General features: G+C 40.1%; 1 protein-coding gene across 1 annotated transcript in view; it reads left to right on the top strand.

The window, feature by feature from the left end:
- LOC124113039 overlaps positions 1-23,883 on the top strand; it is a 46,546-nt gene that overhangs the window by 13,585 nt on the left and 9,078 nt on the right. Inside the window, exons 4-10 of the mRNA XM_048398793.1 lie at positions 355-493; positions 14,042-14,144; positions 15,038-15,133; positions 16,148-16,241; positions 21,668-21,745; positions 22,618-22,709; positions 23,441-23,540. Coding sequence (XP_048254750.1) covers positions 355-493; positions 14,042-14,144; positions 15,038-15,133; positions 16,148-16,241; positions 21,668-21,745; positions 22,618-22,709; positions 23,441-23,540 — 702 coding nt within the window. The remainder of the gene's footprint in view (positions 1-354; positions 494-14,041; positions 14,145-15,037; positions 15,134-16,147; positions 16,242-21,667; positions 21,746-22,617; positions 22,710-23,440; positions 23,541-23,883) is intronic.

Consider the following 23,883-nt stretch of genomic DNA (forward strand, 5'->3'; position numbering starts at 1 on the left):
GTAATTTTGAACTGAATTTCTTTTAATTATCTTAATTTTTCAGATCTACTTGTTAAGAAATATTCAGTAGTAGAATGCCACCAGCCTATCTAACTATCATCATAATGTGGCTAGAACCATGGATTTCGGAAAGGGATATTCAAACTTAATATTTTGCAATACATCTACCTCTAATGTTGTGGCCACAAGGAAAGCCAATGGGGAGGCAGCACATCTCAGCTGCACTATGATTGGGTGTATATGTATGTTTTCAGCCAATAGAATCTACCTCTAATGTTGTGGCCACAAGGAAAGCCAATGGGGAGGCAGCACATCTCAGTTGCACTATGATTGGGTGTATATGTATGTTTTCAGCCAATAGAATCTACCTCTAATGTTGTGGCCACAAGGAAAGCCAATGGGGAGGCAGCACATCTCAGCTGCACTATGATTGATGGTGAATATGTCCTTTGTGGAGGATCCAAGAACGTCCATCTACTATTTAGAAGAAAATGTGAGTCTCAATATGATTATTTAGAATGACCAATTAATATTATTGTTGATAAAATTTGGAATAAACTGTTAAACAATTATTGAGTGGTATGTGACATGAATATACCGTGATGTATGGCTCATTGTATCAAGCTATACAATTTCCAAATATCTTTTGTTCTTACTGTATTCATAGGACATGTGAAACCTCACTTTCAACAACATGTTATAGTTTCAACCTTGAACTTGGACTTGTACGCTGTCCGATCTAATCAGACAGTCACATTTGTTGTCACTATGCCAGTATGAAGGTATGAAAGAAGACTTATGCCATGGTGTGTTTTGCTTCCTTACAGTTGCAATGGGAAACTAGTTGACATGCCCAATAATACAGACTGTCTTGGGCAGTCAGCACACATCTTCCCAAGGCAAGAGAGTTAACTGATTTAAAAGTCCTATTTCCACCCTTGCCAAACTAGCTACTTTCCATGAACCTAAGGAAACGGGCAGAAAATATCTGTTCCTTTCGAACAGTTCTTGAAAAAGACATTCTTAAAAGCATTGCGATTTATCAGTGCTTCTGTAGCCTACTTGTACGGTCACTGTGCTACAGATACAAAGGTTGCGTGTTGGATCCTCGGGTATATGAAGAAAACATTTGTCATTTGATTTTAAATTACATTACATGTTACAACCTGAACGGAAGTTGTTTTAATAAAATACCTGGGATATTATAACACATTATATAGCAAATAAGCCTGGAGTATCCAATAAAATCCTGGGGACATTACAGCATCCATGTTTGTGAGATTTAACTCAACTGGAGAAAAGGATGACGTCACTGGAGGTTTAGATCATCTTGACTGGGTGCCACCATTTTGTTTGAAACAGTTCCATGTGACATGAGAGGTGGAATCAAACAGAGGGACACAGATGGGACGTAATTTGTAATAGCCACTGGTGGCACTACGATCGAGCCTAGAACTTAACTGCCTTGCCTCGGGAAGATGGTTTTTCAGTTACTTTTACTGAAAGGATTATCCTGTAGTACTGTAATAGGGCTCTGTTGTGTTATAATTTCAGGTGCCAAAGACGGTCATATTCCAGTGTAAATTAGTAAATACAATACTGCATTGCCAGCTTGTCTCACAATACAATACTGCATTGCCAGCTTGTCTCACAATACAATACTGCATTGCCAGATTGTCTCACAATACAATACTGCATTGCCAGATTGTCTCGCAATACAATACTGCATTGCCTGATTGTCTCACAATACAATACTGCATTGCCAGATTGTCTCACAATACAATACTGCATTGCCAGATTGTCTCGCAATACAATACTGCATTGCCAGATTGTCTCACAATACAATACTGCATTGTCAGCTTGTCTCACAATACAATACTGCATTGCCAGATTGTCTCACAATACAATACTACATTGCCAGATTGTCTTACAATACAATACTGCATTGCCAGCTTGTCATACAATACAATACTGCATTGCCAGATTATCTCACAATACAATACTACATTGTCAGCTTGCCTCACAATACAATACTACATTGCCAGGTTGTCCCACAATACAATACTGCATTGCCAGATTGTCTCACAATACAATACTACATTGACAGCTTGTCTCACAATACAATACTGCATTGCCAGATTGCCTCACAGTACAATACTGCATTGCCAGCTTGTCTCACAATACAATACTGCATTGTCAGCTTGTCTCGCAATACAATACTACATTGTCAGATTGTCTTACAATACAATACTACATTGCCAGATTGTCTCACAGTACAATACTGCATTGCCAGCTTGTCTCACAATACAATACTGCATTGTCAGCTTGTCTCGCAATACAATACTACATTGTCAGATTGTCTCGCAATTCAATACTGCTTTGCCAGATTGTCTCACAATACAATACTGCATTGCCAGCTTGTCTCACAATACAATACTGCATTGCCAGCTTGTCTCACAATACAATACTGCATTGCCAGCTTGTCTCACAATACAATACTGCAATGCCAGCTTGTCTCGCAATACAATACTGCATTGCCAGATTGTCTCGCAATACAATACTGCATTGCCAGATTGTCTCACAATACAATACTACATTGCCAGCTTGTCTCACAATACAATACTGCATTGCCAGATTGTCTCGCAATGCAATACTGCATTGCCAGATTGTCTTGCAATACAATACTGCATTGCCAGCTTGTCTCACAATACAATACTGCATTGCCAGATTGTCTCACAATACAATACTGTATTCAGGGATGTGAGCAGGTTTTCCTGAAAAAAGAGGAAAAGTCTAGGGGGGTCTGGGGGCATGCCCCCCCAGAAATCTTTAAAACATTTGATTGCATTTTAAGCAATTTCGTGCAGTTTGGACAACATTCACACCAAGAAATGTAATAAGTCAATGGCCAAAGTCAATAAGTCAAATAAACAAGATGGCAGATGCAGTAAAATTTTGAAGTTAAATCAGTACTTTTAAAAAATTGGGCATAGCTTTCGCGCACCTGGCTACCCGCCAGGTCTGGGAGCAATACTGCCATAAACTTCAACCCCCATCCGCCAGACACAAGGACAACTGTCACAAGCGTGCAATGTCTGACCTTTTCCCCATGTTGAAGCATATTGAAAAAAACTTACCTTGTACTTACCTTTTGATGTAAAAAACAAAACTCCATTGCAAACATAAGACATTAATACAACATATATCCCCATGACATGGGGTTTTGGACGCTGAAGAAACATTCATAGTTTTCTCACTTATCACATGAACAACTGTAAAACATCTCATTCACTTACAGGCTAAAAGACAACTTTATCTTAAAAACAAGCCATCAGCTGACTCTGAGTATTTACAATTTCTGTGTGACGCCACACCCCATGTTATAGTGCAAGTATTCGTGACAGAACATGTATGATGTCCGAAAACCTATGCTGGTGAAAGCTCTGATCGAAAACAGGACAATCCGCGCCAACTGTCCAGTTTTCGATCATATTTTTCGGAGTGTTTTTTTTTTTTAAATTTATTAAATTTTTACGCGGAAGATGATTCTTTCCGAGGACAACTGTTTTAAAAAACGCGATTTTCCGCGTTTCCGCGGAGATTTCACATCCCTGTGTATTGCCAGCTTGTCTCACAATACAATACTGCATTGCCAGCTTGTCTCGCAATACAATACTGCATTGTCAGATTATCTCACAATACAATACTACATTGTCAGCTTGCCTCACAATACAATACTACATTGCCAGCTTGTCTCACAATACAATACTGCATTGCCAGATTATCTCACAATACAATACTGCATTGCCAGATTGTCTCACAATACAATACTGCATTGCCAGCTTGTCTCACAATACAATACTGCATTGTCAGCTTGTATCGCAATACAATACTACATTGTCAGATTGTCTCACAATACAATACTACATTGCCAGATTGTCTCACAGTACAATACTGCATTGCCAGCTTGTCTCACAATACAATACTGCATTGTCAGCTTGTCTCGCAATACAATACTACATTGTCAGATTGTCTCACAATACAATACTACATTGCCAGATTGTCTCACAATACAATACTACATTGTCAGCTTGTCTCGCAATACAATACTACATTGTCAGATTGTCTCACAATACAATACTGCATTGCCAGATTGTCTCACAGTACAATACTACATTGCCAGCTTGTCTCACAATACAATACTGCATTGCCAGATTGTCTCACAGTACAATACTGCATTGCCAGCTTGTCTCACAATACAATACTGCATTGCCAGATTGTCTCACAATACAATACTGCATTGCCAGCTTGTCTCACAATACAATACTGCATTGCCAGATTGTCTCACAATACAATACTGTATTCAGGGATGTGAGCAGGTTTTCCTGAAAAAAGAGGAAAAGTCTAGGGGGGTCTGGGGGCATGCCCCCCCAGAAATCTTTAAAACATTTGATTGCATTTTAAGCAATTTCGTGCAGTTTGGACAACATTCACACCAAGAAATGTAATAAGTCAATGGCCAAAGTCAATAAGTCAAATAAACAAGATGGCAGATGCAGTAAAATTTTGAAGTTAAATCAGTACTTTTAAAAAATTGGGCATAGCTTTCGCGCACCTGGCTACCCGCCAGGTCTGGGAGCAATACTGCCATAAACTTCAACCCCAATCCGCCAGACACAAGGACAACTGTCACAAGCGTGCAATGTCTGACCCTTTCCCCATGTTGAAGCATATTGAAAAAAACTTACCTTGTACTTACCTTTTGATGTAAAAAACAAAACTCCATTGCAAACATAAGACATTAATACAACATATATCCCCATGACATGGGGTTTTGGACGCTGAAGAAACATTCATAGTTTTCTCACTTATCACATGAACAACTGTAAAACATCTCATTCACTTACAGGCTAAAAGACAACTTTATCTTAAAAACAAGCCATCAGCTGACTCTGAGTATTTACAATTTCTGTGTGACGCCACACCCCATGTTATAGTGCAAGTATTCGTGACAGAACATGTATGATGTCCGAAAACCTATGCTGGTGAAAGCTCTGATCGAAAACAGGACAATCCGCGCCAACTGTCCAGTTTTCGATCATATTTTTCGGAGTGTTTTTTTTTTTTAAATTTATTAAATTTTTACGCGGAAGATGATTCTTTCCGAGGACAACTGTTTTAAAAAACGCGATTTTCCGCGTTTCCGCGGAGATTTCACATCCCTGTGTATTGCCAGCTTGTCTCACAATACAATACTGCATTGCCAGCTTGTCTCGCAATACAATACTGCATTGTCAGATTATCTCACAATACAATACTACATTGTCAGCTTGCCTCACAATACAATACTACATTGCCAGCTTGTCTCACAATACAATACTGCATTGCCAGATTATCTCACAATACAATACTGCATTGCCAGATTGTCTCACAATACAATACTGCATTGCCAGCTTGTCTCACAATACAATACTGCATTGTCAGCTTGTATCGCAATACAATACTACATTGTCAGATTGTCTCACAATACAATACTACATTGCCAGATTGTCTCACAGTACAATACTGCATTGCCAGCTTGTCTCACAATACAATACTGCATTGTCAGCTTGTCTCGCAATACAATACTACATTGTCAGATTGTCTCACAATACAATACTACATTGCCAGATTGTCTCACAATACAATACTACATTGTCAGCTTGTCTCGCAATACAATACTACATTGTCAGATTGTCTCACAATACAATACTGCATTGCCAGATTGTCTCACAGTACAATACTACATTGCCAGCTTGTCTCACAATACAATACTGCATTGCCAGATTGTCTCACAGTACAATACTGCATTGCCAGCTTGTCTCACAATACAATACTGCATTGCCAGATTGTCTCACAATACAATACTGCATTGCCAGCTTGTCTCACAATACAATACTGCATTGCCAGATTGTCTCACAATACAATACTGTATTCAGGGATGTGAGCAGGTTTTCCTGAAAAAAGAGGAAAAGTCTAGGGGGGTCTGGGGGCATGCCCCCCCAGAAATCTTTAAAACATTTGATTGCATTTTAAGCAATTTCGTGCAGTTTGGACAACATTCACACCAAGAAATGTAATAAGTCAATGGCCAAAGTCAATAAGTCAAATAAACAAGATGGCAGATGCAGTAAAATTTTGAAGTTAAATCAGTACTTTTAAAAAATTGGGCATAGCTTTCGTGCACCTGGCTACCCGCCAGGTCTGGGAGCAATACTGCCATAAACTTCAACCCCAATCCGCCAGACACAAGGACAACTGTCACAAGCGTGCAATGTCTGACCCTTTCCCCATGTTGAAGCATATTGAAAAAAACTTACCTTGTACTTACCTTTTGATGTAAAAAACAAAACTCCATTGCAAACATAAGACATTAATACAACATATATCCCCATGACATGGGGTTTTGGACGCTGAAGAAACATTCATAGTTTTCTCACTTATCACATGAACAACTGTAAAACATCTCATTCACTTACAGGCTAAAAGACAACTTTATCTTAAAAACAAGCCATCAGCTGACTCTGAGTATTTACAATTTCTGTGTGACGCCACACCCCATGTTATAGTGCAAGTATTCGTGACAGAACATGTATGATGTCCGAAAACCTATGCTGGTGAAAGCTCTGATCGAAAACAGGACAATCCGCGCCAACTGTCCAGTTTTCGATCATATTTTTCGGAGTGTTTTTTTTTTTTAAATTTATTAAATTTTTACGCGGAAGATGATTCTTTCCGAGGACAACTGTTTTAAAAAACGCGATTTTCCGCGTTTCCGCGGAGATTTCACATCCCTGTGTATTGCCAGCTTGTCTCACAATACAATACTGCATTGCCAGCTTGTCTCGCAATACAATACTGCATTGTCAGATTATCTCACAATACAATACTACATTGTCAGCTTGCCTCACAATACAATACTACATTGCCAGCTTGTCTCACAATACAATACTGCATTGCCAGATTATCTCACAATACAATACTGCATTGCCAGATTGTCTCACAATACAATACTGCATTGCCAGCTTGTCTCACAATACAATACTGCATTGTCAGCTTGTATCGCAATACAATACTACATTGTCAGATTGTCTCACAATACAATACTACATTGCCAGATTGTCTCACAGTACAATACTGCATTGCCAGCTTGTCTCACAATACAATACTGCATTGTCAGCTTGTCTCGCAATACAATACTACATTGTCAGATTGTCTCACAATACAATACTACATTGCCAGATTGTCTCACAATACAATACTACATTGTCAGCTTGTCTCGCAATACAATACTACATTGTCAGATTGTCTCACAATACAATACTGCATTGCCAGATTGTCTCACAGTACAATACTACATTGCCAGCTTGTCTCACAATACAATACTGCATTGCCAGATTGTCTCACAGTACAATACTGCATTGCCAGCTTGTCTCACAATACAATACTGCATTGCCAGATTGTCTCACAATACAATACTGCATTGCCAGCTTGTCTCACAATACAATACTGCATTGCCAGATTGTCTCACAATACAATACTGTATTCAGGGATGTGAGCAGGTTTTCCTGAAAAAAGAGGAAAAGTCTAGGGGGGTCTGGGGGCATGCCCCCCCAGAAATCTTTAAAACATTTGATTGCATTTTAAGCAATTTCGTGCAGTTTGGACAACATTCACACCAAGAAATGTAATAAGTCAATGGCCAAAGTCAATAAGTCAAATAAACAAGATGGCAGATGCAGTAAAATTTTGAAGTTAAATCAGTACTTTTAAAAAATTGGGCATAGCTTTCGCGCACCTGGCTACCCGCCAGGTCTGGGAGCAATACTGCCATAAACTTCAACCCCCATCCGCCAGACACAAGGACAACTGTCACAAGCGTGCAATGTCTGACCCTTTCCCCATGTTGAAGCATATTGAAAAAAACTTACCTTGTACTTACCTTTTGATGTAAAAAACAAAACTCCATTGCAAACATAAGACATTAATACAACATATATCCCCATGACATGGGGTTTTGGACGCTGAAGAAACATTCATAGTTTTCTCACTTATCACATGAACAACTGTAAAACATCTCATTCACTTACAGGCTAAAAGACAACTTTATCTTAAAAACAAGCCATCAGCTGACTCTGAGTATTTACAATTTCTGTGTGACGCCACACCCCATGTTATAGTGCAAGTATTCGTGACAGAACATGTATGATGTCCGAAAACCTATGCTGGTGAAAGCTCTGATCGAAAACAGGACAATCCGCGCCAACTGTCCAGTTTTCGATCATATTTTTCGGAGTGTTTTTTTTTTAAAATTTATTAAATTTTTACGCGGAAGATGATTCTTTCCGAGGACAACTGTTTTAAAAAACGCGATTTTCCGCGTTTCCGCGGAGATTTCACATCCCTGTGTATTGCCAGCTTGTCTCACAATACAATACTGCATTGCCAGCTTGTCTCGCAATACAATACTGCATTGTCAGATTATCTCACAATACAATACTACATTGCCAGATTGTCTCACAATACAATACTACATTGTCAGCTTGTCTCGCAATACAATACTACATTGTCAGATTGTCTCACAATACAATACTGCATTGCCAGATTGTCTCACAGTACAATACTACATTGCCAGCTTGTCTCACAATACAATACTGCATTGCCAGATTGTCTCACAGTACAATACTGCATTGCCAGCTTGTCTCACAATACAATACTGCATTGCCAGATTGTCTCACAATACAATACTGCATTGCCAGATTGTCTCACAATACAATACTGCATTGCCAGATTGTCTCACAATACAATACTGTATTCAGGGATGTGAGCAGGTTTTCCTGAAAAAAGAGGAAAAGTCTAGGGGGGTCTAGGGGCATGCCCCCCCAGAAATCTTTAAAACATTTGATTGCATTTTAAGCAATTTCGTGCAGTTTGGACAACATTCACACCAAGAAATGTAATAAGTCAATGGCCAAAGTCAATAAGTCAAATAAACAAGATGGCAGATGCAGTAAAATTTTGAAGTTAAATCAGTACTTTTAAAAAATTGGGCATAGCTTTCGCGCACCTGGCTACCCGCCAGGTCTGGGAGCAATACTGCCATAAACTTCAACCCCCATCCGCCAGACACAAGGACAACTGTCACAAGCGTGCAATGTCTGACCCTTTCCCCATGTTGAAGCATATTGAAAAAAACTTACCTTGTACTTACCTTTTGATGTAAAAAACAAAACTCCATTGCAAACATAAGACATTAATACAACATATATCCCCATGACATGGGGTTTTGGACGCTGAAGAAACATTCATAGTTTTCTCACTTATCACATGAACAACTGTAAAACATCTCATTCACTTACAGGCTAAAAGACAACTTTATCTTAAAAACAAGCCATCAGCTGACTCTGAGTATTTACAATTTCTGTGTGACGCCACACCCCATGTTATAGTGCAAGTATTCGTGACAGAACATGTATGATGTCCGAAAACCTATGCTGGTGAAAGCTCTGATCGAAAACAGGACAATCCGCGCCAACTGTCCAGTTTTCGATCATATTTTTCGGAGTGTTTTTTTTTTTTAAATTTATTAAATTTTTACGCGGAAGATGATTCTTTCCGAGGACAACTGTTTTAAAAAACGCGATTTTCCGCGTTTCCGCGGAGATTTCACATCCCTGTGTATTGCCAGCTTGTCTCACAATACAATACTGCATTGCCAGCTTGTCTCGCAATACAATACTGCATTGTCAGATTATCTCACAATACAATACTACATTGTCAGCTTGCCTCACAATACAATACTACATTGCCAGCTTGTCTCACAATACAATACTGCATTGCCAGATTATCTCACAATACAATACTGCATTGCCAGATTGTCTCACAATACAATACTGCATTGCCAGCTTGTCTCACAATACAATACTGCATTGTCAGCTTGTATCGCAATACAATACTACATTGTCAGATTGTCTCACAATACAATACTACATTGCCAGATTGTCTCACAGTACAATACTGCATTGCCAGCTTGTCTCACAATACAATACTGCATTGTCAGCTTGTCTCGCAATACAATACTACATTGTCAGATTGTCTCACAATACAATACTACATTGCCAGATTGTCTCACAATACAATACTACATTGTCAGCTTGTCTCGCAATACAATACTACATTGTCAGATTGTCTCACAATACAATACTGCATTGCCAGATTGTCTCACAGTACAATACTACATTGCCAGCTTGTCTCACAATACAATACTGCATTGCCAGATTGTCTCACAGTACAATACTGCATTGCCAGCTTGTCTCACAATACAATACTGCATTGCCAGATTGTCTCACAATACAATACTGCATTGCCAGCTTGTCTCACAATACAATACTGCATTGCCAGATTGTCTCACAATACAATACTGTATTCAGGGATGTGAGCAGGTTTTCCTGAAAAAAGAGGAAAAGTCTAGGGGGGTCTGGGGGCATGCCCCCCCAGAAATCTTTAAAACATTTGATTGCATTTTAAGCAATTTCGTGCAGTTTGGACAACATTCACACCAAGAAATGTAATAAGTCAATGGCCAAAGTCAATAAGTCAAATAAACAAGATGGCAGATGCAGTAAAATTTTGAAGTTAAATCAGTACTTTTAAAAAATTGGGCATAGCTTTCGCGCACCTGGCTACCCGCCAGGTCTGGGAGCAATACTGCCATAAACTTCAACCCCCATCCGCCAGACACAAGGACAACTGTCACAAGCGTGCAATGTCTGACCCTTTCCCCATGTTGAAGCATATTGAAAAAAACTTACCTTGTACTTACCTTTTGATGTAAAAAACAAAACTCCATTGCAAACATAAGACATTAATACAACATATATCCCCATGACATGGGGTTTTGGACGCTGAAGAAACATTCATAGTTTTCTCACTTATCACATGAACAACTGTAAAACATCTCATTCACTTACAGGCTAAAAGACAACTTTATCTTAAAAACAAGCCATCAGCTGACTCTGAGTATTTACAATTTCTGTGTGACGCCACACCCCATGTTATAGTGCAAGTATTCGTGACAGAACATGTATGATGTCCGAAAACCTATGCTGGTGAAAGCTCTGATCGAAAACAGGACAATCCGCGCCAACTGTCCGGTTTTCGATCATATTTTTCGGAGTGTTTTTTTTTTAAAATTTATTAAATTTTTACGCGGAAGATGATTCTTTCCGAGGACAACTGTTTTAAAAAACGCGATTTTCCGCGTTTCCGCGGAGATTTCACATCCCTGTGTATTGCCAGCTTGTCTCACAATACAATACTGCATTGCCAGCTTGTCTCGCAATACAATACTGCATTGTCAGATTATCTCACAATACAATACTACATTGTCAGCTTGCCTCACAATACAATACTGCATTGCCAGATTGTCTCACAATACAATACTGTATTGCCAGATTGTCTCACAATACAATACTGCATTGCCAGATTGTCTCACAATACAATACTGCATTGCCAGCTTGTCTCACAATACAATACTGCATTGCCAGATTGTCTCACAATACAATACTGCATTGCCAGATTGTCTCACAATACAATACTGTATTCAGGGATGTGAGCAGGTTTTCCTGAAAAAAGAGGAAAAGTCTAGGGGGGTCTAGGGGCATGCCCCCCCAGAAATCTTTAAAACATTTGATTGCATTTTAAGCAATTTCGTGCAGTTTGGACAACATTCACACCAAGAAATGTAATAAGTCAATGGCCAAAGTCAATAAGTCAAATAAACAAGATGGCAGATGCAGTAAAATTTTGAAGTTAAATCAGTACTTTTAAAAAATTGGGCATAGCTTTCGCGCACCTGGCTACCCGCCAGGTCTGGGAGCAATACTGCCATAAACTTCAACCCCCATCCGCCAGACACAAGGACAACTGTCACAAGCGTGCAATGTCTGACCCTTTCCCCATGTTGAAGCATATTGAAAAAAACTTACCTTGTACTTACCTTTTGATGTAAAAAACAAAACTCCATTGCAAACATAAGACATTAATACAACATATATCCCCATGACATGGGGTTTTGGACGCTGAAGAAACATTCATAGTTTTCTCACTTATCACATGAACAACTGTAAAACATCTCATTCACTTACAGGCTAAAAGACAACTTTATCTTAAAAACAAGCCATCAGCTGACTCTGAGTATTTACAATTTCTGTGTGACGCCACACCCCATGTTATAGTGCAAGTATTCGTGACAGAACATGTATGATGTCCGAAAACCTATGCTGGTGAAAGCTCTGATCGAAAACAGGACAATCCGCGCCAACTGTCCGGTTTTCGATCATATTTTTCGGAGTGTTTTTTTTTTAAAATTTATTAAATTTTTACGCGGAAGATGATTCTTTCCGAGGACAACTGTTTTAAAAAACGCGATTTTCCGCGTTTCCGCGGAGATTTCACATCCCTGTGTATTGCCAGCTTGTCTCACAATACAATACTGCATTGCCAGCTTGTCTCGCAATACAATACTGCATTGTCAGATTATCTCACAATACAATACTACATTGTCAGCTTGCCTCACAATACAATACTGCATTGCCAGATTGTCTCACAATACAATACTGTATTGCCAGATTGTCTCACAATACAATACTGCATTGCCAGATTGTCTCACAATACAATACTGCATTGCCAGCTTGTCTCACAATACAATACTGCATTGCCAGATTGTCTCACAATACAATACTGCATTGCCAGATTGTCTCACAATACAATACTGTATTCAGGGATGTGAGCAGGTTTTCCTGAAAAAAGAGGAAAAGTCTAGGGGGGTCTAGGGGCATGCCCCCCCAGAAATCTTTAAAACATTTGATTGCATTTTAAGCAATTTCGTGCAGTTTGGACAACATTCACACCAAGAAATGTAATAAGTCAATGGCCAAAGTCAATAAGTCAAATAAACAAGATGGCAGATGCAGTAAAATTTTGAAGTTAAATCAGTACTTTTAAAAAATTGGGCATAGCTTTCGCGCACCTGGCTACCCGCCAGGTCTGGGAGCAATACTGCCATAAACTTCAACCCCCATCCGCCAGACACAAGGACAACTGTCACAAGCGTGCAATGTCTGACCCTTTCCCCATGTTGAAGCATATTGAAAAAAACTTACCTTGTACTTACCTTTTGATGTAAAAAACAAAACTCCATTGCAAACATAAGACATTAATACAACATATATCCCCATGACATGGGGTTTTGGACGCTGAAGAAACATTCATAGTTTTCTCACTTATCACATGAACAACTGTAAAACATCTCATTCACTTACAGGCTAAAAGACAACTTTATCTTAAAAACAAGCCATCAGCTGACTCTGAGTATTTACAATTTCCGTGTGACGCCACACCCCATGTTATAGTGCAAGTATTCGTGACAGAACATGTATGATGTCCGAAAACCTATGCTGGTGAAAGCTCTGATCGAAAACAGGACAATACAATACTGCATTGCCGGATTGTCTCACAATACAATACTACATTGTCAGATTGTCTCACAATACAATACTACATTGTCAGCTTGCCTCACAATACAATACTGCATTGCCGGATTGTCTCACAATACAATACTACATTGTCAGATTGTCTCACAATACAATACTACATTGTCAGATTGTCTCACAATACAATACTGCATTGCCAGATTGTCTCACAATACAATACTGCATTGCTAGATTGAATATGCTATTTGCTTCTAAGTTACCAGCTGGGTTGCCTTGTTAAATTATCTGCATCCAGTCCACAGTGTTGAATTGTGATCCCTCCAGCATGCCAGAATCTTATTATCCGGTCCTCGAATCCCAGGCCAGATACTCATCTTTGTTTGGCAGCATCATACAAGTGCGATGTGATATAACTGAAATATTATTCAAAGGGGTGTATGGCCTAACTCACTCACTCACAAGTTCCTAACAGAGTATACATTTGTACTGTATGATACCGTTTGTTTCAGTGGATATCAAGCGTTACCCTGAGGACCGATTCCGCATTGCACGTGAAGTATGCACTACTGTCATGGATGTCTTGGATCAGATGGAGGCTGCAGACAAACAAAGGTCAGGGTCATCCTGGCATCCCAGGCAGCAAGTTAGGCATTAGATTATGAATACAGCCTTTTGCTCATAATATCAATCCCTGGATTGTCTGGTCCAGGCTTGATTTATTACAGGCTGTCATCAATTAGCTGGAATATTTCTAAGTGCTGCATTAAACTACAAACAAGTCTACAAAACCATGTTTATTCTGCATGATAATACTTACTGGTGCAGTGTAAATGCCAACTTTAGATATTTTAGTTAGTCATCGATGTAGTGAACAAGGCTTTATTACCAATTTTATTGTCACATATACAAATAATTAATATTCAATTAATAAACATTTGTTTTAGCTTTTTGGGGAAGGTTTTTCCAAATTGCCTCAATTTGGGTTTGGCATCTCTACAGTTAGAGTGACAACCTGACATACTCAGTGGGCATTACAGGAAGTTTCCAAGCATTTTCACCAACCAATTAACAATTCAGTTAATTCAGAATTATAGGTTTCCTTAATTTAGGTTTATATTATGATTTTTAATTATCCTTAGGCTATATATGTTTTATTTTGCAAAGAAAATTGTATTCCAATATTTAAGCACAGTTTCACACTGTTTCACAGATTGCGAGCTAAAGTCTCTTTAAAAATAAATACTTATTTCAGAAAAAATATTTGTCTTTTTTAATTTTACATGTCACATTCACTTAGCGGAAAATCCTAGATAAATCCCTGCTAGTGCCGACATAGAAAATAAAACCTGATCCCCCTGGGTGACAAGCAAACACATTAACCACTGTGCTACTTCACTGTCCCTTCGTGTCAGTTGTGAACGGCAAGCAATGTTTCGTGACCCAGCATACAGTATCACCACAGTCTGTGATTCATATTCAGGAGTATTTATTGATGTATGTTTCAGGTTGCTACAGTTCCTGTGTTTGAGTCGGTACACCGCGGTGTTTGAGATACTGGCGCCACACCATCAGCATGTAGAAGACCTCTCCAGTTTGCCCGGGTGAGCTGCTTTAGAGGATCTCAACACAGTTATGTCCTGTGACCCGTTTCACACAGCAATCGTTGTGCTAAGATGATCTTAACTCCCATTCTTTAACATAGGTTTACGATAGTCGTAGCGCTAAAATCGCTTTATGGCATGGGCCCCTGGAAGCCACCTTTTTTAAACAGATTTTTTTGTTATTTATTTGTTGTTTAACACCACGCTCAGCAATATTCTATTCTGAAATCATGAGCATTGATCTACAAAAGTCCTATAAAAGTCCAATTTCCAACTTTGCCGAACTAGGCTGGAATTATGGAGTTATATTTTGGCTGCACTAACGAGTCTACGAGTCCAATCAAAATCGTGTCACAAACCAGATATCCAGTCGTAAAGAACATGGATTCAATATGCAGATTTGCAAAGCATGTGCACCATCAACTGGGTGTCGACAGAAATTTTCGAAATCTGTTCATGTTTCTAATCAAGGTTTGCACTTCGTGAGGTAAGATCCGTTTTATTGCAATATAGATATTAATTATCGATCAAATCGTCTTGACTCGGCGTACCCGTTTTGTTTGAAGCAAATACAAGTGATATGAGAGATGGAATCTGATTGGTCAGTGGATGGACATAGAAGGGACATTACTCGTAATCGCCACTGGTGGTGCTACAATAGAGCCACTAAATTCCAGCGCAGGAACGCCCTTGCCTAGGGAAGATGGGGGAGGGAGTGAGAAAAACCAAATGTACAGTTAATAGAAATAATCCTCTACTCTTTCCTTTATCAGTGTACATGTATACTAATAAAACTGAATTATGGGAATAAGTATAACAAAACCTTACCTTCACCAATGAAATAAGACAACAACAGAAATGAGATGTACATCAGGGGGTGTTGGTCGAAGGGAGATAATTCTACCAGTATGTGGCATGTGAATATGATTGTGTCTAATGCTAATTTTGTATGTAAATATCATTTTACCTATAAACCTAAACAAGACATATTTATCTTGTGTTTTCATCTATCAGGCCCCAGCTACAATTTATCACATGGACCAGCACAGACCTCGAGCCACCCTCCGACACCCAGCTGTCAACACTTCCACCACACGTTGGTATTGAGGTCAGTGTCACTCATTGCTAGTAGCATTACAATGCCCTCTCCACAGGGGTTAGAATCCCTCTTCACCCAGATATGTTTCTGGGTTTGTCAGCACCATACCTGGCTGGTGGGTTTCACAAAAGTGCATCACTCCGGGCTTTCCTCCGACATTAAGCTGACACATCATGATGTAACTGGAATACTGTTAGAAGCAACGTTAATTCAAGCTCACTTGCTCACTCCACAGGGATTTGGGGAATTTAACATCAGAAGCCAAAGGATTGGAATTATAGCTATTCTAGACTTAAAATTACCCTGTGATAGTCTGGGGGCATATATGGAATTTGGTATGTAAAGTTATGTCCCTTAGCCATGATAACATCCACTGGTCAAGGGTTTGAATTCAAGATTCACCCTGATAAGGGTCTTTTGGGTGCTTGTGGTTTCACCAGAGTGTTACATGACCTGGCTAACGTCCTTGGTAAGGTCCTGGGTAATGACCTGGGTAATGCCCCGGATAATGCCCCGGGTTATGCCCCGGGTAATGCCCTTGGTAATGCCCTGGGTAATGACCTGGGCAATGCCCCAGGTAATGACCTGGGTAATGCCCTGGATAATGCCCCGGGTTATGCCCCGGGTAATGCCCTGGGTAATGCCCTGGGTAACGACCTGGGCGATGACCCGGGTAATGACCTAAGTAATGTCCTGGGTAACGACCTGGGTAAAGTCCTGGGTAACATCCTGGGTAACGCCCTGGGTGGTCACCTGGATAATGCCCTGGGTAATGCTCCGGGTAATGCCCTGGATAATGCCCTGGGTAATGCCCTGGATAATGACCTGGGTAATGCCCTGGGTAATGACCTAGGTAACGTCCTGGGTAATGCCCTGGGTAATGCCCCAGCTAGACTAACATTTAGTCTCCGAAATCTTATATTACACAATATCCTTCTTGACTCTAAAAATAAAAATAAAATTCCCTATGCTGATTTCAGAGGGTTCTGGTCAAATGACTTCAGTAGCTCAACTCGTCGACATAAGTTGGTTCTGACATACTGTTTCATTTCATCTGAAATATTCTGCCTGCCACTGAGACACTGTCTAAATTTCATGAGAAGAGCATGTGCCTGCTTTTCTGGATCCCTGCCTGCTCGTCCTGTCTCTTGAATATAATCCTCAACATTGTTGGCTGGACCATAGTGGATGACGGTTTCCACACCTTGTAAGTCAAGTCCCATGCTGAATGATGTTGAGCAAAGGACTATCCTCTTGAAACCATTTGGATCCATGAAGGACTGGGACACATATTTCTTCACTTCCCTGTTTGTCTTGCTGTGGAACATGTCAAATAGACGATTCTTATGACTGTTAACTCCGTCTTCACTATTGTTTATGAACGCATCATGTTTTAGCTCAGATTTGAGAAAGTCAAAGAGATCCCCTATTTGCTTGATTTTGCGGAAAAATATCAGCATCCTTGGTGTTTGTCGATTCCGCTCCCGCAACAGGGTAACTAACCATGAAAAATCCTGGCGAATGTTGCCACTGGTTGATATCTGCCAGTACTTGATGTTTTCTTTGTTGGGACTGAGGAGTATTTTTTCACAGCCGGACATACACATTTCATTAATTATCACATCTCGGGTTGACTTGGTTGCAGTTGCTGTTAGTGCAATCACTGGTATGCCTGGAGCTAGTGCCCTGAGTTCGCCAAGTATTCCATACGCTGGTCGAAAGGCCTTTTTATTTCTATTATTCTTTTCACCCTTGTTACACTTGCCGCTGAAAAATACACAGTTAAAGTGAAACTCTATTCAAGACGAGCATTATGAATGTCTTAAGCTGTTAAGGTTTGATTGTCATTCCTTATTCATACATATTTTGTATGTTGTTATGCATGATTGATGTTGAACTTCAATTCAATAATCAGCAGCTTGAAAATTGGCCGATTTCTTTTATGAAATTCAACTCCTTAAAAGAAAAAGATCAACATATCTATTGCAAAAACAACTGTTGGTTATTCAAGATCAACTTTAGTGTTTTAACTTAGCTAATGTTAGCAGTGGATGTATGCATTCCTTTTTCATAATGGCATTAACATACATTATAAAATGCCTCTACCTGGGACTGCAGCCAAACTTACAAATTTAATCCTTGTTTCAGAGCAACAATGTGTCAAGTTCATGATGATTGTAGAAGTGAGTGAGTGAGTTTGGTTTAACGCCGCTTTTAACAGTATTCCAGTTATATCGCGGCGTGTCAGCTTAATGTGGGAGGAAAGCCCGAAGTGATGCAGGTCACAGACGTTTACCACTTCGGTGAAACCCACGGGCACGGGTATGGTGCTGACAAACCTAGAAACATAATCGGGGCGAACCGGGATTCGAACCCGCAATCATAGATTTCTGGCGTGCCCAAGGGACGCAGCTCTGCACAGCGAATCAAGGCGCCTTAGACGACTGGGCCACCCGTGCCCCCGATTGTAGAAGTGATTGTATGTGACAAATGTACATTTTGAAATGTTAATACTTGTGCTTTAACTTTGATTTGTTGAGTATCAAATTAGATATTTAGTGATCGTGACACACTGTAGTTAGCAATATTGCAGCTATATCAAGGCAGCCTGTAAACCAGTAATTGATATGCACACCATCCTAGTCATTAAAACATTCACTCGCCATGCCTAAGACCCGGGTTCGATGCCTGATATGAGTACTATGTGTGAAGCCCATTTCTGGTGTCCCCGTCGTGATATTGATGGGATATTGCCAAAAGATGCGTTAAACCATACTCTCTCATTCAACATGCCATGCCTTGACAGACAAAACGAAATGCAAAATATAACATTTATACTTACAATTTTGCAATGCAGTGTGCTTCATCAATGAAAATTGCCTTCAAAATCTTCTCTTTAGTCAGGTCTTGAATGACATCACGCTGTGTTCCAAGAACTGTCTCTGGACTTGCAAATATTATGTCAATGTCACCAGACTGAATGTCCTGAATTGATATTTGGTCCATTACATGTACAAGATCATCATCATCATCAGGAGTAGGGTCATGTTGACCCTTCAAATAAACAGATTTCAATCCAATAGATGAACACTTCTCTGTTTGTTTTGTCATTAGTGCCACCAAGGGTGAAATAACAATCACAGTAGCATGTTTGGAGTTATTAAGTTTCTTAAACACGAATGGTGCTATTTCAAAAGTAAGTGATTTTCCTGTTCCTGTTGGAGAACAAAAAAAGACATCCTTTCCTCTGAGGTAACTTGCAATCACTTGTCTTTGATGATTCCTGAAGTGATCAATATGTAACTGTTGCTTTCCAAATGATACAGCTTCGTCAATAGCATTACCTTCCATACCAACAGTTATACTTGTAGTTAAATAGAGGGTATGCAGCAAACGCTTACAGAAAGCAGCCCACACTTAAAACACAACATCAGTCCTTTGTTCAGTTCCGCAGTGTGTCAGATTCATGATGACCACATGTGTGGAGATCAGCCATCCCAGGTCACACTGGTAATCTCCCCCCCCCCCATTTACGCCTCTCCCCACTGCCCCAGATGTATTTTGTTACAGTAAACCTAGATGGGAGCACTACCAGTGCTAGGCTGTCATCTGAACAAGATTCTCTGATATGATAAGAAAGGGACTTAATTACCGTTCGCTATTTCGACCAGTCCTCTCCCCAAAATGACATGACTGTGGAATAGAGCTAGCTTGAGCTGGCTAGACTTGCTTTTGTATGCATTTCTAGATTATGTTTTTTTCATAAAATAAATATATTCCACGGTCATGGTGCAGGACTATGCCCCAGCTAATGCCCTGGGTATTGACCTGGGTAATGACCTGGATAATGCCCCGGGTAATGCCCTGGGTAATGCCCTGGATAATGACCTGGGTAATGACCCGGGTAATGACCTGGTAACATCCTGGGTTATATCCTGGGTAATGACCTGGGAAACATCCTGGGTAATTACCTGGGTAACATCCTGGGTAATGACCTGGGTTATATCCTGGGTAATGACCTGGGTAACATCCTGGGTAATGACCTGGGTAATGACCTGGGTAACATCCTGGGTAGTGACCTGGGTAATGACCTGAGTAACCCCCTGGGTAATGACCTGGGTTATATCCTGGGTAATGACCTGGGTTATGACCTGGGTAACATCCTGGGTAATGACCTGGGTTATATCCTTGGTAATGACCTTGGTATCGTCCTGGGTAATGACCTGGTAACAACCTGGGTAATGACCTAAGTAATGACCTGGGTTATATCCTGGGTAATGACCTTGGTAACGTCCTGGGTAATGACCTGGTAACAACCTGGGTAACATCCTGGGTAATGACCTAAGTAATGACCTGGGTAATGTCCTGGGTAATGACCTTAGTAACGTCCTGGGTAACATCCTGGGTAACGCCCTGGGTGGTGCCCTGGGTGGTGACCTGGGTAACGCCCTGAGTAATGACCTGGGTAATGACCTGGGTAACGCCCTGGTAATGTCCTGGGTAATGACCTGGGTACTGACCTGGGTAACGTCCTGGGTAATGACCTGGGAAACATCCTGGGTAATTACCTGGGTAACATCCTGGGTAATGACCTGGGTTATATCCTGGGTAATGACCTGGGTAACATCCTGGGTAATGACCTGGGTAATGACCTGGGTAACATCCTGGGTAGTGACCTGGGTAATGACCTGAGTAACCCCCTGGGTAATGACCTGGGTTATATCCTGGGTAATGACCTGGGTTATGACCTGGGTAACATCCTGGGTAATGACCTGGGTTATATCCTTGGTAATGACCTTGGTATCGTCCTGGGTAATGACCTGGTTACAACCTGGGTAACATCCTGGGTAATGACCTAAGTAATGACCTGGGTAATGTCCTGGGTAATGACCTTAGTAACGTCCTGGGTAACATCCTGGGTAACGCCCTGGGTGGTGCCCTGGGTGGTGACCTGGGTAACGCCCTGAGTAATGACCTGGGTAATGACCTGGGTAACGCCCTGGTAATGTCCTGGGTAATGACCTGGGTACTGACCTGGGTACTGACCTGGGTAACGTCCTGGGTAATGACCTGGGTAACGTCATGGGTAACGACCTGGGTTAACAACCTTGGTAACTTTGGGCTTTCACAGTCATGTTTTGTTCATCTCAATACAATGACAATGTTCAGTGGGTAATTGTACCACCCTGTAATGTTAGTGCTATGGAGTTCAACTAGGTAAGTTAATACTGACTTATCATAGTCGTAGCGAGGAATCGTATGACTGTATCATTGCATTGATTATTTCCTTGAAATATGACATGATGGATGAGATGAGACATTTGAGACGTGTATAAATAATAAAACAGACATAAAATATGATTATATTAATCAGAACTTCATATCCCTGTGCCAGAACATGTTCCAGGAGTATGATATAGTCTTGATTTTCACAGATTGCCCGTGCTTTAGGACTACAAACTGTTGAATATGAAGTCATATCCCCTGGAGAGGTAGAGAAAAGAATGATTGAGGTAAGAAGATACATATATATGTTGCTGTTCCATCTTGAAAGCAAATGCACGATGTCGGAAGGTAAGCCTGTGTCATATTAAACCTGAAGGGACAGTGCGTTAGGACATTATTGCACAAAACAATGTTATGCAAAAACAATACTTTTTATTTGACACTAAATTATGTCTGAATGTAAACTTGGTTTTCAACAGAAAGGGACTTGGTGATAGTGTAGCATATTAATTAGTGGCCAAAGGGAGATAAGCTCACCTGTTACTGTGCTTTTGATAATTATATGCAGCCGAGAAATGAACCGTACTGGGTTTATATGATAGGAACATACATTATTTTGCATAAGTGAAACACTACGGCATGAAATTTTTTTATGTCTTCTAAGGGAACAGAACAAAATTTATACCCTCAGATGGTATACTTTTCAAATTTATAAATGGAATTGAACAACTTTAATGGGACTCTGATCTGCACCATGCACAGTATATATTGATGAATATCAATGGAATGGGTTGCTACTAGTGTATGTATACTTTTACCTTATTGTGAAAGTGAGGATTCCAGGTTAGAATCGGTCTCCAGCAACCAATGCTGGTCATAAGAGGCGACTTAATGGATCGGGTGGTCAGACTCAGTGACTTGGTTGATGGCATGTCATCGTACCCCAACGATGTGAATCGCTCACAATATCAATCAGTGGATTGTCTGGTCCAGACTTGATTATTTAGAGGCCACAGTCATAAAGCCAGATGTATATATTCCTCGAATATTGTTAAACATCAAAACAACCACTATAACATTGTGAAATTTGTGCTAATATTATGTATATTTCATGGGATTTCATGAAAGGAACTAGCCAACATTTCCACATTTCTGTCAGATCCGCCAGGGCTACAACTACGAAGGGGAAGTCTTGTATTTCCTCAACTCATCTAACTGTGTCATCGGGCTGCTGAAAAAGAAAACTATATGGTATGTTTGCCTTGAAGCTTCAGAGTGGAAAGTTACAGACATATAAGAGTTTAACAGGAAATACTCACTGTGTGTGTGTAGCCCTGTTCTGGTCGTTAAAGAATCTAGCTATCTGATTGGCTGGTCAGGCGTTGTCTTATAAAATGAACTGGTAAGTCGGCTGACTTGTTTAAAGAATCTAGCTGATTGTCCAGTCGCCGTCTGTTGAAAAAATGGCTGCCCAACCTGCACGGATATCTTGACTTAATTATGTCAGATGTGGCATCTCTTGCTGGTTACATCACAATCGTTCCTGTTCACACTTTGACTTAGCCATACTGAGAGTCCAGCAGCGGTCACAGGAGGATCTAATTGTCAAAAACAACAAACGTATCTAATTCTTAAATAAGTTGTTTTGTCTCACCTCACATTAAAATATTAGCATCTGATTTGTTAAGGAGCAGGTAATTATTCTTACTGTAACCTGCTTGTGTAGCCTGCTCATGTACCCAGCTGAGAAATCAATTGTAACACATCTTAGGTAACATGCTTATCTCACATAAGCATCGTTGAGCTGAAATGAACCGGGTTTGTTTGCGTCCTCTGCTAGCTGTCAAAATGGCTGAAACAAATGGTGAATGTTCTGTGTACATCCATTCTTCTACTAATGACACATGGCAAAGATTATGTAATAACATAATAATCCACAGTTCTTATCAGTGAAGCACTTACCATATGGATTCTTACTCCAGGTATATCATCTGCAGAGCTACTCGTGAGAAGGTCCGAGTCTCATGTCAGTTGGCGAAGAAAAACCCAGGCACCTTCCAGATATCTCGATCTATACAGAAGGTAGGACAGTGATGTACTTAGACAGGTTTTGTGTGGAACTTTGTGTAGCAGGGCCATGAAATTGGACTTTGTCATAATTCGACCTCTGGAGAATTTGATTTGTTGAGTCCACCACGTTGTGAAACAAGTAGAAGTTTGTACCACAAATTGATGGTCGAATTTGTTGCTAGAGTGTTGCTAGACTTATACAAATTCCTTGTTGTTAAACTTTAACATTCGTGACCAAACATGATATTAGGGACCTTATGGGTGAAAAATCACATTTTGTCTTCTCATTATATTTTAAAACTAACATGTATGTCTTTCATTATATGAGGATGATCATGTATTTTATTTTCATTAA

Source organism: Haliotis rufescens, unplaced genomic scaffold (genome assembly GCF_023055435.1).
Source record: "Haliotis rufescens isolate VD_foot unplaced genomic scaffold, xgHalRufe1.0.p SCAF_19, whole genome shotgun sequence".
NCBI classification, from domain to species: Eukaryota; Metazoa; Mollusca; class Gastropoda; order Lepetellida; family Haliotidae; genus Haliotis; species Haliotis rufescens.